At 44.9% G+C, this 16,548-nt stretch overlaps 3 protein-coding genes across 3 annotated transcripts; 2 read left to right on the top strand and 1 right to left on the bottom strand.

Moving 5' to 3' along the window:
* Positions 1-75: 75 nt before the first annotated feature.
* si:dkeyp-121d2.7 (zinc finger protein 768) lies at positions 76-5,244 on the bottom strand. Its single transcript, XM_036550869.1, has 5 exons — positions 5,066-5,244; positions 4,266-4,606; positions 3,572-3,765; positions 2,185-2,299; positions 76-1,573 (listed from the first exon to the last, which is right to left on the bottom strand). Exons 2-5 carry the CDS (start codon positions 4,558-4,560, stop codon positions 318-320), a joined length of 1,860 nt encoding a protein of 619 aa, XP_036406762.1. The 5' UTR covers positions 4,561-4,606; positions 5,066-5,244; the 3' UTR covers positions 76-317.
* A 1,290-nt stretch (positions 5,245-6,534) lies between these two features.
* Positions 6,535-9,057, top strand: mif (macrophage migration inhibitory factor). Its single transcript, XM_036550906.1, has 3 exons — positions 6,535-6,826; positions 8,002-8,174; positions 8,811-9,057. Exons 1-3 carry the CDS (start codon positions 6,719-6,721, stop codon positions 8,875-8,877), a joined length of 348 nt encoding a protein of 115 aa, XP_036406799.1. The 5' UTR covers positions 6,535-6,718; the 3' UTR covers positions 8,878-9,057.
* A 2,870-nt stretch (positions 9,058-11,927) lies between these two features.
* LOC118792975 (zinc finger protein 239-like) lies at positions 11,928-15,588 on the top strand. The gene is made up of 4 exons (XM_036550890.1): positions 11,928-11,997; positions 12,626-12,735; positions 13,156-13,252; positions 13,593-15,588. Exon 4 carries the CDS (start codon positions 13,682-13,684, stop codon positions 14,642-14,644), a length of 963 nt encoding a protein of 320 aa, XP_036406783.1. The 5' UTR covers positions 11,928-11,997; positions 12,626-12,735; positions 13,156-13,252; positions 13,593-13,681; the 3' UTR covers positions 14,645-15,588.
* The last annotated feature ends 960 nt before the right edge of the window (positions 15,589-16,548 follow it).

Raw genomic sequence — 16,548 nt, 5'->3', positions numbered from 1 at the left:
CATAATGATGTACATGAGATAAAGTACAAAAGAGAAAATGGCTATCTGCAATTTTTAATAAAATATGATCATGGGTTTTTCAAGTGAATATGAAACTGAAAATCACAAATCGAGTCTAAGAATCATAAATAAAGCACAATACCTTTTCCTCTTTATGACCAAAACACCCTACTTCATTCAGTGGCAGAAATCTAACTGCTATCATTTCTTTCGCACAAGGTCTTCATGAAGGGATTGCAATGAATGACAGCTGAGGATGCGGGATGGGAGTGCACGACAATCACCGATATTACAAAGAGTCGTCAATGTTACTGAAATTAAATGTTATAAAAACACTGGTGAGTTTTCAGCTGCTCCGGCTCGCTGAAGGCCTTCCCGCAGTGGCTGCACTGGTGCCCGGCTCGCTCTCCGCTGTGGATCTGCTGGTGCCTCTTCAGGTACTCCACCCGGCTGAAGCGCTTGCCGCAGGCGGTGCAAGCGTACGGTCTCTCCCCCGTGTGGATGCGCTGGTGCCTCTCCAGGTTGCCCAGGCGGCTGAAGCTGCGGCCGCACTGGGGGCAGCGGTGTGGTCTCTCCCCCGTGTGCACCAGCTGGTGCCGCTCCAGCGAGCGCGAGTGGGTGAAGCGCTTCCCGCACAGCTCGCAGCGGTGCGGCCTCTCGCCCGACTGCACGCACTCGTGGTTCTTGAGGTTCCAGGACTGGTTGAAGGAGCGGCCGCACTGGGCGCAGTGGTAGGGTCTCTCCCCGGCCTCCCCCGCGTGCAGGCGCATGTGGGCGCGGAGGTGCGCGGGCTGGCCGAAGCTCTTCCCGCATACGGCGCAGCTGTGGTGCTGGTTCGGCACGGACAGGAGGCATGGGTGGTCCTCCAGGTCTGCGGCCGAGCCGAAGCTGCTCCCGCACTGGGCGCAGAAGTTCAAGAAGTCCCCTGCGTCGCCGGCGGGCTCCCCCACGCTCCCGCCCGCGAGGGGCGGGGCCTGCTCCAGCGACACTGCCAGCCTGTCCGCCCCGCCCCCGTCACCCTCCCGCGCCCTTTTGGGCCAGCCGGACCGGAGCTCGGCCCCGACCCCTGGGAGGGGGCGCAGCCCCTCCTTCACGCGCCCGGCGCTGAACCCCCGGACCTCTGGGTGTGGCAGGGCGGGACCCAGGCGGGCGTGGACCTCCAGCAGGCCGTCGGCGTCCCTCTCGGCCGGCGGCGCCGCCTGCAGCGCCGCCTCCTGCTCCGAGCTGCACATGCCGTCCAGCCCGATATACTTCTGCGACATCACGTACTCCAGCTCACAGCCCAGGCTATTCACCACGCTCTCCGGCGCCGCCCCGCCAAAGTCCTCCGCGTCGTGCTCCGGGCCTGGCTGGCCGAGCCTCTGGCCCGGATGCTCCTTCCCCCTCTCGGCCTTCAGGGCCGTCTCCAGCCCGCTCAGGTCCTCCACGCCGTGCCTGGGCCTGTGCGGCTCGGGGAAGTCCTCCGTCCCCTCCGCCGGGGCGGCCTCCATGTCCCACTCCTCCTCACAGCGAGGCTGCTCCACGGGTGCCCTCTCTCCGGCCTCGGCGATCACGGCGCCAGACTCTACATCTCCTACGAGGAGAGAGCCACAGCAGAGATTACCTTTCAGCGGCTCGTCTTATACTTTCCAGCAACATTCCACTCTTACGTCGGGACCTCTGCAAAGCAGCATTCAACACACTCTGTGGTGATGGAACTGCCTTGCCATGCTTTTACAGCCCACACACTTTATAAGGAGATCACCATGACATCAGCAACAACATAATAGCAAAATCAGTGCAAAATCAATGCAACGAGTTTCCTTTGTCAGTGTTTAACTTTACTATCATCGCTAATGAACTGAATCACTTCTCTTTACTAAGCTTCTTTAAAAAAAAAAAAAAAGATTTCCTGAAAAAGTTGCATCTGAAAATGTGACAACTAACAGCACGACAGCCAGTGAATAATGACCAACAAAACTTTGCAAAATCTATTTTTCAAAAAACACAAAAATGAAGTTGAGCAATAATATTTTTCAATCTGTGATTTTAACTGACATGAATTGGGTTTTGTGCATCCTGTTAGTATTCTACATTAACAAAATTTTTCCCTCTCTTTAAAGAGAAACAAGCATCAGGTAGTGGGCGGATGGAATAAATGGCGTGATGAAAAAAGACTGAACATTGACAAGATGTTACGGTTACCTTCCATTTGGATCCTGGTACCTGCATGAATGTTCGGGTCCGTTGGGTCCATCTGAAGTGCTTCCTGTATGAGTCTGAGAGACTCTGGTCTGTACCCTCCTTCCATGTCTGTGGACTGAAGCACATAAGAAGGGTGTCCATTGGGTTACAGGTGCACACTGTAATGCCTCATGGAAACCAGTCTGTGCAGTTCTCTACTCATGTTTGAGGAGGATAGTGACTTATATTTACATTTAGTTACTTAGGAGACAATTACCCATGGAGACATACTTTTACATTCAAATTGTTTAATCTGCTACTGTGTTGAAAATGGAGTGTCATTTCCATGGAGACAGACTGTGGGGGCATGACCAATGTAGTCTGTCTGTTAACACAGTTCAGTAAAAATTATAAACTACCATGAGATACGAACGCTGCCTGTAGGGTCAATCCCAGCATAGCCGCCTGCCAGCTATCTCTTTATCTCATCTAGCAGTGCTCAGGCAAACAGACAATCTGAGGCAGCATCTACTGAACACAAACCATGTAATACAGGACCCAATGTAAGTACCCAAATGAGCTGGAGAGAAAAAAAAGCATGTGGGTACATGGTTCCCGTGACAGCACACAGAACACGTTTCCCAAACTGTGCAGAGGAGTTCAGCATTTCTCATGCCCAAAACACCGAAATGAGTGGGAAACAGCACAAACTGTGCTGCGAATGTCAGAAAGCAGCCCCCTTATACGTCTTTTTTCAGTCAACCTAATGAATCCTTCAGTGAGAAACAGTCGTTGCTAAGCTCATACGGCTGTTAGAGTCTAGTGGGGCACAGACTGTCAGGACCCGGCATTAATGCTCATCTGAAAGACAGTACCTCCCACAGCACAGAGTCCCTGTCGCTGTGCTTGGGACCCTGGCTTTTCCTGTTGGCCCAGAGGGACGAACGCTCCCTACTAACACAAGAACACCACTCCCAACAGGAACCTCATTTTCCTGGGAGTCTTTCCATTCAAATCTTTACCAAAATCTACAGGGGTATGGCTGTGGGCAACATACCCCACAGAAGACAGGCTTTTTCCTCTGGCTATTTCACATCCTCATCTCAGCGCTTTGCAGTATGGGGGCAGTTGTAGCATAGTGGTAAGAAGCAGGTTGCTGGTTAGATTCCCTGCTTGGGGAGGGTTTCTTGTGATCCTTACCCTCAGGCAAAGTACTTAATCCACTCAATCGCCACTGTAAATACCCAGCTGCATAAACAGACAATGTGCAAAAACTGTTACCTGTGAAAGTCACCCTGGATAAGAGCATCTGCTAAATGGCAATAATGTGATGCGATGCAATGTTGTCTGACAAAACCCTGACTGCGCCCCAGGCATTTTTCAGAGTTCCTGTTCCTGAGTTCCTCACCTCCTCTTTGATGTTGGTGGCCTCCTCCCTCTCCCCTGCTACACACTCCTCCTCTTCCTCCTCTCCGCCGGGGAGCTGGACGAGGTAAACGTCCCGGGCCTCCTCGCCAGCCTCCCCTGAGGCAGGGCCTCCTTCCTCCCACGGGTTGCCGGTCCAGTCCTTCCCAAAAGTCGTGCCTCCTCTCTGCTTGACCCCTGCAGAAAGGCAAACATGACACAACCACAAAGACACGGACGGAGAGAGACCGCCGCGCTGATACTGTAGTCAGGCGCTTTTATCTGCCTTGTGCGCGTCATTACGTCAACGTAACAAAGGCGACTTTCTCTGAATGTCATTTTTGTCGGCACTGCCAACAGCTGTCTTCCAAATTGCACTTGATTTAATCATTCATGCAAACGAATCCCGTTTGACACAAAGCATCTTGCTGTTTTCAAATGTTGTCTCTGAGGTGACACAGTCAGGGTGAGACAGAACTGCAACTTTTAAACTTAAAATAGGAAACTATTTAAGCATCTGTTGTGTTATATGAATTACGTATCTTGCATAAAGTAAAGGTGACATGTGGAATGGGGTTACCTAAATAAAATTACTGAGGTGTCAACTTCTAAAAAGAAATTGTTGTGTTAAGTATTGTAAATAGTATCAGAAGTTCTGCTGTTGACATTCTGCTGAATTCACAAAAAATTGTACATACTGGGGATTTCAACTCTTCGTTTTTTCCGACCGCTGTCGTCCGAAACCAGCAGCCCAGCGCTGCGGCGACTCGCCGTCCAACCCATTCCGTATTTTCGCTCATTCCTCAGTTTGTTCTCCGTCAGTCTCAGCCTCAGCTTCAGGGCCTCGTTTTCCTTTCTGTTCAGCGATATTTCCACGAGGTAATCGTTGACAGTGTCCTGGAAGAGTTTCGTGATTTCGCACACCGTTGCCCTGACCAAACTGTCCATGACAGAAGTGAGATGGGACTGGAAGGTCTTCACCGAGTCGGCCATAGCCCTGGCTGTTTTCGGCAACAGTCCTGGCGCTCTGCTACCACTTCTTCAAACAGAAACACACAGTTAGCGCAGGTGTCAGGATGGCAGCTCCGACACGCAATTGCACACCTTCACATCTGTGCAGATTCCCCACAACCAACTAAGTTACCTTACTACGTGACCAATCGTTTAAACTGGCGATCTTCCTAGTCACTTAACGTTTAACCGCATATAATACAGAGTAGCAAGCCAAGGTTCCAGTCGTACATTACCCACCATTCAAGTTGAAGAAGGTGGCTAACAGCTAACCAAATAACAAACAACTGTGTTTAATTAGCTAGATGGCTAACGTGCAAGTCCTGTAGTTTCCCCATTTTCAAACATAATTTCTGTTAGTAAAAGACAACATTGTTAACTACTTCGTATTGGAAAATGCGAAGTAGCTAACACCCATATTCACCAGGGCACACAAATCGTGGTCAGCTAGCTAGCTAGCTAGCCAGCTTCAACAGTGATCATTTACCGTTGTGTGGTTTCGGTGCACAGATGAAGAGAATACGAATAAGCAAACGTAGCCCTTAATTGCAACAACGATTGAGCCGTGTGGCTGCCAAGACTACGCGAATCGTGTAATAATGTGGATATAAAACAACTTTATATCTTCCCTTTCAACCACTGTTTTCATCCTCGTCTATAACATAATGTTCCGGATGTTGAACACAGAGCGTGCGCAACACCTACCGTAATGACAGGTGAAAGAGCACATAGTTCAGTTAACAGACATTGGCTGTCATAGATACGTCAACATCATGCGCCTTAACCGTTATTGCTGATCTGAGTTCAGTGACCCTTATGAGCATGCGAACATGAGGAGTGTGATAAAGAGCGGTAGCGGTTGGGAACTTGAGAGATGCTCTTGAACGGACAATTAACGCATAAACACTTGCAGCGTTTGTAGCACACATAGAAGTTTTTTAGTGTCATGGGCGTGTAAGTATTGATTAGGCGTCTCGACGCCTGATAGGAGGTGGATAGTTGGCTACCTAGTGCGCTTATATATTGTAAATCTACAGATGAGACAATCTCATCATAAAAAAATGGCAAGGTGCTCTCATGTGCAAACCATAAGGCAGAAAATGCACACACCCATCTGTTAAAATAGGTATCTGACAAATACATCGTCATCATATAAGCACGACAAGATACTCACAGATGGCCACTATAAATCATATTATCTCCACATATCAGCCCATACACATTTACAAAAGATGATCTGCCAGTCAAAGTGTTAATACAAATAAGAGGCTACTATGTGGGGGAAATTGTAGCAGCCAATTTTAGATTCAAATGTGTCTCATATAAGCAAAATCAAAGATACATTTGAGGGGGGATTTCAAGGACAGCAAAATGAAATGCATGAAATTTAATTGGGGGCACTCCTGTGCCTTCTAATCAGGTAAAAATTTCGTCAAGGCTGTTGAATGTGACAGATATGAAAACAATGGTAATCACGGAAGGAATCCATGCGATGTATTGCACAGAGATTTTTTTCTCAACATAAGGACAACTTCAGGGAAGGGCTTGCTCCTGTGAGTGTCTCTTTGCAGCTGCGGATAGAATACGCTAGAGTTCACTATTCACTCATCCCACCAAGTAGAGTTGTATCAGAGGTAAATATTTTTGTTGTTAATCCTTCATCCCGAATCTATTAAATCTTAAAAAACTGTATAGTTGTTGATAGTGGATCCAAGTACAGAACCTTCCTTTTTTACTGAACAGTATTCGAATTCAACCAAAGGGTCAATTTGTCGTAAAAGAGGGAACTGTTTTATTGAGAGCAAATCCATGCCTGATTACTCTGTATTTTAAACCACGCTAAAGAACTTAGTCGCTTCAAGTGATTAGAATAAGACGGGTAAATTTGCATTAAGCGCACTTGGAGTTAACGAGATAGATGGCGCTGCGCAATGCATTATGGTACATTACAGCGCTCAAACTGGTGACGTCTGGTTCAGGCAACCCAATTTTTCCGGTCCTGGCTCATGCGTCGCGGTTCAAATCACGCTTTCACCCCGTGGTGTGCACGTAGACCGATCTACATCCTGCAGTCTTACTGACATCGCCTAGCTGTTCTTTCGCTGCTCAGAAATTTGGGAGCACCCAAACCGCCGCAACAATGCCGATGTTCACAGTGAACACAAACGTGAGCAAGGATGCGGTTCCTGCGGCTCTTTTGTCCGAGGCCACTGAAGAATTAGCCAAGGCGATGGGAAAGCCCGCACAGGTATGTTGAGTGCAGAATTCCTGGTTAGCAATTGTTACCACACGAGCTGTGCCTGGTCATATTGCGGTCATAATGGAAAAATACGGCCTTATCCTCTCGAGGTAAGTTTTGTATACAAAAAACGTACTAGTTTGCCCCGATGTTCAGTTAAAATTACGATACTGATGTAATGCGACAAATTAACTGTAGATGCAGTTAGTGGTTGGTTTTGCCTTTGAAATAATCTAGCTGCCTATCTAGCAAGTTTGGTATTGAAAATTTAACCATAATCCAAATCACGCTGACTTGATAACAGACGCATGCAACTACTACGCCAAACCAACAGAATGGCCCATTGGCTACAGTGACCCATAATTCATTTTAATATGTAGCTTAGCCAGCGATTGCCCATAAACCGTCGTCAGATAGCTATAACGGCGCATGAATTGTAATTTTCGATTTGGGAGACGAGTGCGGTTGTAATTTTCTTTACTACAGGTCCTGGGCAGATGGACTTGGGACTTGAGGCTTGCATCACACTTCAGTGAAAAAGATCGCGTTAAATCATTTATCCAGAGGATATGCCAAAGTCAGGCGTATGAATGAAAAATGAGGGAGAGAGCGGCTGTGCGCACACCAGTAGCCGATTTTATGTAATCCTGTAAAGGTTAGCGTTAAAAAAGATCCGAAATGGCACTTTGAGTCAAGCCCTGGGCGCTTACACATTCCGTATCATTTCCAAACAAAATAGTTGTTTTAATATTTAAAATGCAAAATACATCTCGCAGCTTTGCATATTTCTGCTTTGCATTAGCTTAGATGCACTGTGATGTGCATGTTACCACGTACATGAAATACGTTTTGAATATTCCTGCACTGACTAGGCGGCAACCACAGACGCATTTGTTGACTTTTAACGGGTGTGCTAAGATCACGTGGTTAAGGCCAGCCCACACAGGGCTGCTCACGAGGTGGCCTTTTCCGTATGATCTCCAAGGAGTCGCAGATAGGATATTGTCTTACAGTGGGTGCGGAGAATGGCGTGATCTCATCTAAAACAAACAAACAAAATCTTAATAAAACTGAAGGATACAGTTGGGTGGTGGAGGGAGTGCTAATAACAGTTAGCCTGTTATACATACACATATATAATGCTATGCGCCTGACTGGTTTGTGCATTGTGTTGTCTGGGCCAGTACATCGCGGTGCACATCAATGCTGATCAGATGATGATGTTCGGCGGGAAGGCGGATCCCTGCGCCCTCTGCTCACTGCATAGCATCGGAAAGATCAGCGGATCCCAGAACAAGCAGTACTCCAAGCTGCTCTGCGGCCTCCTGAACAAGCACCTGGGGGTCTCGCCGGACAGGTACGCACATAGGTGGCCTGGTGACGCTGAAGCAGAAGTCTGCCTCTCTAACCAATCCTCACCAGTGCAGATGTAGCTTCTCGTGCAAGTACCCGCTGAGGCTTATGGTTTCTTTTCATTGCGAATCATTTTGATGGCATTTGATATGCTATACTTGCTTAGATCTGCAAGTACCGACCTGTCATGTTTAGAGGTAAGATGTATAAATGTACAGTATTAGAGTATTGAGGTTTGCTTGCAGTTGTGGCTTTGTGACCATTATGTATACTTATCAATTTAGGAGCCCCTGGGGACACGCTGTAAAACTCCTCTGTAACTTCCCAGTCAAAATGAGCAGTTTGTATATGTTGACATACTGCTATTAACAGAATGAGTTCTACAGCCTCCCCTGATAATTTGTTATTTTAGACAACTGAATCCAGTGGGTCATGGTGCAGTGTTGTGAATTTGTGCAACTTTAAAGTGTGGCAAAAACGAAGAACACATTGAGATCCTAAGGAGTAAATGCATATCCACCTTCTTACCTTTATGGCTGACATGACATTGTCATGTTCAGTGTCTCAACTCCCTAACCGTGTTACATTGCAGTACAGTAAAAATGTAAATCTTTTCCTTTTCTTTTCCTTCGGATTGTAGGATCTATATCAACTTCTATGACATGGAAGCGCAGAATGTCGCCTGGAACAACTCCACCTTTGGCTGAAGGACTCCGTAGCCCTTTCCTCTCTGGCCTGCAGACACAGAAGTCACCCTTCCCTAAAGCTAAGCTGAAAGGAGAATAGTGAATGTTAGAGCAGCCATGTTCAGTTTTGTAGGTTTTAGTTGTTGTAAATGCACTCTGTCCCTTTGCTTAGGCACAAAAGAGACAATAAAATACAGACCCCTAATCACATGTGTACTGTCTGCTTTTGTTGATGCAGTTCACATTGCACCATGAAACATACTTTATTAGTAGACTGTCTCTGTGAAGGTCATCAAAAATAAAGTGAGCATCATTTGTGAGAAGTGTTTCAATATGTGAAGGAATCCAGTTGTACCATTAAAATCCTATGAAGGTTCAGATGTGCTGTACCTTCATGCTGGTGCAAACCGTAGAGGAAACGGTCATTATGAATTTCGGGGAGCGGGTGACGCTGTCTCTGTGGAATGGGGGGTTCTAATCCATGTTTTCAGGGGTTGTCATTCTAGATGTGCCATCACCAAACATATTCTGCATGATGCAGCCAAGCCTTTTGTGCTTTTGATCCTCCCTCTTCTCCCTCTCTGTTACCACTGTAATGAAATATGCATTCACTGAAATGAACACCCGCACTCGGTGCACTCAGTGCTGGCCTCGACTTCTGTGAGCTCTTTCGCTAGACAAAAGCCACTGGAACCATACAGTGCACTTATTTTGGTGTGGAGCGTATCTGTGCTGCAGGAATATTCTTACTTCAGTGACACTGATTCATACGCGCAAACAGCAGCCTCTTCTGGGCATTTATCAAAACACGTCACCTTTTATAAGGGGATGAATTTGAATATTGGGTTGAAAATAACTGCACTGCACACGACAGTACTGTTCCTTTGCCCTAGATGTGTTTTTGACTATCAAGCAATCAAAATTTTATTTGTTCTAGTGCATTTGTAGCAATAGAAATTGTCATATTGCACTGAACCTAAAGCATAGTGCATTTTCTAGAGGGAATCGAAACTAGATTGATACCTTTTTACATTTACTCATTTAGCAGACGCTTTTATCCAAAGCGACTTACATAGGTTACAGTTCTTTACAATGTCATCCATTTATACAGCTGGATATTTACTGAGGCAATTGTGGGTTAAGTACCTTGCCCAAGGGTACAGCAGCAGTGTCCCAGCGGGGATTGAACTGGCAACCTTTTGGTTACAAGTCCTGCTCCTTAACCACTATGCCACTATTTCCAAAGGTATGATAAGAAAGAGAAGCATGTTATACTTTAGTAGTGAAGACAAAAATATTTCTGATATGAATGTTAGAGCAAAGAACAAAATGAATATTACCACCCTTCCTACCCAGGGCTAAATACAGGTAAGTGGTACCCTAGTTTTTGTAACCACCATCTCTCAGGCTGTGGCATGGTATTGTATTTGGTTGACCAAAAAAAGTTGGCAGGTATGGTGACATCGTAATTATTTCTTTTGGGACATATTTTTCTGCCTGCAGCAATTATATGCCATGATGAGTGAGCATCCATACTTACTCGTAGGCTGTAATTGTTTTTGTGGTCGCTGTAGGGCCACGGAGGCCAGTAGATGGGATTAAAATTATTCTAGTGGTGCAACACATCCTCTCGGCTTGGTGAGGTACGCGATCATGCCTCCCGCTAGGACGAAACCGAGATGTGGAGTTTCACCAACGCTCTCTGTTGATGTTCGTTGATCCTTTTAGGCCTCCGTAGTGTAGCGGTCATTATTGTTTGGATTGAGAACCAATTGATGAAACATATTTGATGACACGTAGTAGCTAGGTAGGTAGGAATATGTCCTTTACAGTTGCAGTAGATTTACAGTAGATCGCTAAATAAAAGCTTATAGGTATACAAAAAGATAATCGCAGCACAGCCCACGGATATTTTGCGTGTGTATGGTATAGGCTAATGTGGCATGTTTGTTGCACTGAAAAATAGCTTGGTAGCTAATGCGAGCTAATTAGGTATTTCTGACACTTAGCTAAGCCAGTCATACAATGAAGTGAAATATGGCGTGCATGATTTAGGCAGCAAGAGAGACATTGACGCATTCGTTATGGTTAGAAAGCTCGTGTTAGCTAGCTAATGCTTGTCCCAGTTTTCAGATTTGAACCTACAGACTGTAGGGAGGTTGAAAGACAATGTGTTAGTTACAGGGTTATAAAATGTGTTTTCTTGAAAAATCAGAATGCATTCGCCTGTTTAATGCAGGGTGTTTGAAGCAGTGAGTGCCGTTGTCGCACCGTAATGGGTCTGCTGTTATTGCTAGTTAATTGTCTAGCTGTGGTGGGTTAGCTTGTAAGGTATCGTTTCAGGCAGCTCTGTATCGCCAACAAAAGTATTATACATCAGGTAAATTTAAATGTTATTTATTTTAATTTGGTATACTACGACTTGATTTTGTAGTGATTGCATTGCTAGTTATTGTGAAACACACGCTACAGATTTTTTTTAAGTAATTAAGAGGAACACAGCTATCATAAATGAACCTTTACAGTGTCACCCATTTATGATGATTGGTGTGTGTATGTGAGTGTATTTTGCATGTATTGTGTCATCTGTTACATTTCCTCATTTCACAGTTAGTTTTGTGTGATGTGCACTGCAAAGGTCGCTGTAGCAGTTTTATTTCAGAAAGTGCAATGTTAAATGAACTTTAACTTGTTTTCTTTGGTGCACAAGAAGAACTTATTCCTTTGAGGCGTTTTGTGCTGGCCTCCTCCTTGACGGGCAGGCACCAGGGAAGGCAACCTGTGACAGGAGTTATATCAGTGGCAGATTGAAGTCTCTGAGGCGCTTCATGGAGCTATTTGGCGTGGAAGCAGAAGGCAGGATGTCAGAGGCCATCCTCACATTTCAGTCCCAGCTCTCCGGCATCATGGAGACGGTCCTGAAGACGGCGGTGTTTGAGATCACCTGGCTGGTGGAGAGCAGCTTCCAGGGGGAGGTCGTGCGGAGCAGGCAGGAGGTGGAGTTGCTGAAGAGGAGGCTGCAGGTGGCGGAGGACAGGTGGAGGGAGGGAGAGGGAGGCGGGAGGGGCAAGTGCGCGGAATGTGGCGGAGGTGGAGCCTCCGGCGAGGAAGTGGACCACGGGGCTGCGGGACCAAAAGCTGGTGGGTGGAGCTTACTGATTCTCAAAGGACAAACAAATACATGTGTTATCAGCTCAGCTTGAATTGAGCACATCTTTCAAAGTTCCTGTCCTTTTTCACCGCTCTTAGTAAGTCTTCTGCTGTGTGTTATAAATTGTAGGAATAAAACAGCTGAAAAATAATACCATAATAGCAACAGTTGGCCCTTAATGAACCAGCCTTGTAATTCCTGTAGTGCACTATACACAATGACTTAATTAAATGCATAATTTTTGAGAATTGCACAGTATATTCAGGATGGCTGCATGCAAGGATTGCTATTTCCTGTCCCTCTGTTGTTGCTGTGTATTCATTTATGTTGTGTAGACAAGGATAAACATGTCATGGTAAAATTATTTCTCTCGACTTAACGCCAGGGCTGGTCCTAGAGCATCTAATACACTGGTTTCACTTTCACCTTTGGCTGTTCAGACCTTAATTGGGTTAACTGATTGGATCAGATAAGATCAGTTAATACAGGTGTTAATCAAGTGCGGCTTAAAATGAGTTACCACTCTTAATGTCCCCTCATTCCTGTAGCGCTGCCCGGCCAGCCAACTGGCCCTAAGGCCTGTCGGTTGGGAAGCTAACCCTTTGACTATCCACCCAGGTCTCGAGGAGGATTGTGATGTCAAGGAGGAGAAAGTGCCAGGGCGGACCAGGAGCAGCTGTCTTTTGGCAGAACCTCAAGATGCAGCAGCCACACCCCGTCCCACCAAGGTTCTAGAGAAGTGCATTGTAACAGTAATAATGATTAAAATTTGTAATTAGTATATTACTTAATATTTATTTGATATTAGGACATCAAACTTTGTATATCAGTCAGTATATTTAAGTCCACTTGTGATTGTCAAAGGAAGAATGAGGGATAATGAATGTTTTGAGGATCTTGAAAATAGAGGTTAAAATATTTACACAGTATGTATGAGGCATTATGAGATAATGTTATAACCACATTGATATATGTACATTATTTAAAGACACAAAACAAATTAGTATTTGCTCATAGTTGAGTGCATAAAAGAGCAAAATTGTGTACATTATGTCCATTTTATATTCAAAGTATCTCATTAAACTTTTGCATATCAGATAAATGTGAGTGCAACTGTTCAGAATAAACACAGATTTTCTGTTTTGCAGCCAAAAAACTTGGAAGTTAACAGGTTAGAGCTGGCGCACAGAGAAGAGGACATTAAAGAGGACCGAGACAGCCACTGTCTTCAGAGGAGTCAGCAGGGTGAGTGGGGAATTGTGGATTTCGGTTTCAGTGAGTAGAAAGGAATTCACCAATTTCCAATGCCAAACTGTCTGAAGTTCCAGAACAGCAGTTATAACATGTCACATCCACCCCAGAGCACTGAGGATACACACAGAGTTGTGATCACCTCATGTTTACAGTTTTGATTTGAATTGAATTCTGAACCATTGTAAGTAGCTCCAATAATTGTGGAAGCTTTTATCAGCTTTGGGTAAATTCGGTAAATATCCAGCTGTGCTGGACATAAAAACTGTAAGTTACCCAAGACTAGAAATATAGAACTATAAACAGCGTTAACATTTTCCCCTTCTCCTTACAGTGACTCCAGAAGCCAGTGCCTCTCCATACCCTGAGGATAAATCCACAGGTGCAGTACAGCTGGGCAGCCTGTCAAAGTCCAGGGACAGTATGGAGTTCATAGGTGCACTGAATCCTGCCCTCAAGAAAGGACCCAAACACTGCACAGCCTGGCCTGACAACCCATCCCCTGAATATATAATGTATGAGAGGGTCACCGTCCTTGAGGAAGGGGACAGCGACGCTGAGGCGAACGGGCTGGATTTTTCCTGCACTGCCGACCAGGAGTCGGAGCCCAGGCCCGTGCTGATTCACGCACAGCATAAACTGCATGGGGAGACCAAGGACAGGGAGGGGATTCAGATAGCGGACGTGGTCAGCTTGTCTCACCCGCACAACGCTGTGAACCAAGGGAGGAGAAAAAGCGTGAGGAAGATGAAGGATGGGACGTCCAAGCCGAAGCAGCAGCAACTTGGACTCTCAGGAAAACGTGCACAGATGTCTGTGAGTGGGAGCGCCTCTCTGGTGCTCTCAGATACCCCTGAGGTAGGCATGCCCGCAGGGTGTGGTCAGCGTTTTGCCGCTTCCATGGACATAAAGTCACTTCACGGTCTTGGCGCTGAAGATAAACACATCAGTTGCATATACTGTGGAAAGAGTTTCAGTTATGCAAGTCGCCTTAAAATACACCTGCTGAAGCACACGGGAGAGAAACCGTTCAGCTGCACACACTGTGGAAAGCGATTCACTATTGCGAGAAATTTGGAGAGACACCAGCATATTCACTGGGGAGATGCATCTTTCTGCTGTGCCCAGTGTGGGAAGAGATTTAAGCGAGCTGACCATTTGAAAGTCCACCAGCGTGTTCACACAGGAGAGAGACCCTACTCTTGCACCCAGTGCAACAAGAGTTTCCGTTTTTCTGGGGATCTAAACACACACAAGCGAGTGCACACGGGAGAGAAACCATACTGCTGTGTGCTGTGTGGAAATAGGTTTAGCCAGTTAAGGCAACTGAAATCACATCAGCGGAAACATAAGGGTTTGAGCAGATTTGACCAACTGATTAAATGAATGTTTGCTTACAGGGCTTATTTGGAGTTTATAAGTATCAGTCTGGATTAATTTTTGGACATAAGACCGTTCTTTTGGGTCTTGGTCTTTTATTTGGCTAATACAGACTGATGGTCCTAGACTTGATAAGTCCTAGCCTTGACAGACAGACAAGGTTTGGACATGGTACCAAGTTGAACATATATGAATGCATGTTGTTTCTACTTCCAACATCCCACTATCGTTTACATGCACACTGCTGTATTAAAACAATAGTGATCGTGAACTTTTATTTCTGGATTTGCAAACAATACGAGAAAAATGGGTGCGTTTACAAAACAGAAAGCACTCTGTAGAACAAAAGGGTAAAGTGGACCATGATATGCCTGTTTTGCTGTTTTAGTATTGTAACTGTCAGTTGAAAAAAAATCACTGCCACTGTAAGTATATTCAGTATAATCAATGCAAACCTGTTTTTGGAAGTAACAGATACTTTTCATGTGCCTGACAAAGGAAATTTGAAAACGTTTTTAAACTGTACATTATAATAATTTCTGTGTTGCATACTTTCTTGTGGTCTCTGAGGTGGGGTACAAGAACTCATCTCTAATATTCTTCTGGCAGATTCATCATCTCACATCATCCGTGCCCTGGGCCTTTGGTCTGCCAGACCAGTTTATTTCATGCATTGTTCCATCATCTCAGTCCTACACTGGCAACCCCAGACATTGAATTCACAGATGGATGTGACCCATTGATTGCATGATTGATGGTATTTAAGTGGGTTCACAAGGTTTTTCAGCTCTGCTACGATTCTCCTCACAGATTCCCTGAAAACTTTAATCAGACCTGTCAGATAATCATCGCATGGTATGATGTCTTATGTTCATTCATTCATTTACATGATGTGAATGAGGCGAGGCTTCTAAATATATGAATAGTCCCATACTGCTCTAAATGTTACAGTCTTGGCTCAAAAAAAAATCAAATAAGACTTTTTTAATAAAAATATGTCCTTACTATTCTCATCTTTATGAATAAATGGATTTTGAGTATGTTTGTGAATGCTTGTACAGTTCATAATGTGGTGGAAGAATGTGTCTGTGTTGGTCTCTTTTTGTATGCACTCTGTAATAAAAATGTGCCAAACATTTGAAGAGAAACTGATGAAAATAAAACAAAAATGAAGCATCAGTGATGTGCTTCATGTCATAACAGAGTAATGTTTCCTTCTAACTGCCTTTCTGTAAATTTCTCCTATATTTTCTATCTGAGACAAATACAATAGCATTAAAAAGCACCAATTTCACTCAATTTCACTTTTTTTTTTTAACATTACCACGTCAAAAGAATGACATGATCTCACAACATATCATCACTCCATTCGATCCACATATAAGACTATGCTGAGAGACATTGTAATTGCTTATGAGTAACTTCACCCATCCGTTGAACTGGAACGTAGAAGAGGACGGATATTGATGGAGATTGATTAACCCTGGCTGTATTGGGGACATGACTGTATGCCAGATGGATGATAAACAGTAAATGACACTTCATGTAGCCTCATCTTAATCACGCATTAATTTCATCTGTTTAGTGGTCAAGTGACATAAAAGATGAATAACACCGTTTACATCCATCTTGGATTGCATATGGGTGCTATGTGCAGATGGCATAGATTAGCAGTGAACGGAGTTACACGAGTATCAGCCCTACTTATACTGTAGTTCTTCTCGAAATCGACCCCATGACTCCTGAACCTTGGACCATCTGAACCGACAGCCGCCGTGGACGTTACACCATATGTACTTAACCATAACGATGTGGCATATTTAGTCCATTAAGTGTTTGTTTTCGTCGTTTTTGAATTATTTTAACACTTATACATACTGTGTAAATTAATGAATGGACATATAGTCTAA

This window comes from Megalops cyprinoides, chromosome 18 (genome assembly GCF_013368585.1).
Source record: "Megalops cyprinoides isolate fMegCyp1 chromosome 18, fMegCyp1.pri, whole genome shotgun sequence".
NCBI lineage: Eukaryota > Metazoa > Chordata > Actinopteri > Elopiformes > Megalopidae > Megalops > Megalops cyprinoides.
Note: the sequence above shows the minus strand (reverse complement) of the source record. Positions and strands in the feature narration are given on the sequence as shown.

Excerpts from the sequence above, each read along its gene's own strand:
- si:dkeyp-121d2.7 (XM_036550869.1), bottom strand. The coding sequence starts at position 4,560 with ATGGCCGACTCGGTGAAGACCTTCCAGTCCCATCTCACTTCTGTCATG. Across the intron at positions 3,766-4,265 it reads ACGAAGAGTTGAAATCCCCA|GGGTCAAGCAGAGAGGAGGC; the intron begins GTATGTACAATT and ends GCCTTTCTGCAG. Across the intron at positions 1,574-2,184 it reads TACCAGGATCCAAATGGAAG|GAGATGTAGAGTCTGGCGCC; the intron begins GTAACCGTAACA and ends CTCTCCTCGTAG.
- mif (XM_036550906.1), top strand. The coding sequence starts at position 6,719 with ATGCCGATGTTCACAGTGAACACAAACGTGAGCAAGGATGCGGTTCCT. Across the intron at positions 6,827-8,001 it reads CGATGGGAAAGCCCGCACAG|TACATCGCGGTGCACATCAA; the intron begins GTATGTTGAGTG and ends TGTCTGGGCCAG. Across the intron at positions 8,175-8,810 it reads CTGGGGGTCTCGCCGGACAG|GATCTATATCAACTTCTATG; the intron begins GTACGCACATAG and ends TTCGGATTGTAG.
- LOC118792975 (XM_036550890.1), top strand. The coding sequence starts at position 13,682 with ATGGAGTTCATAGGTGCACTGAATCCTGCCCTCAAGAAAGGACCCAAA.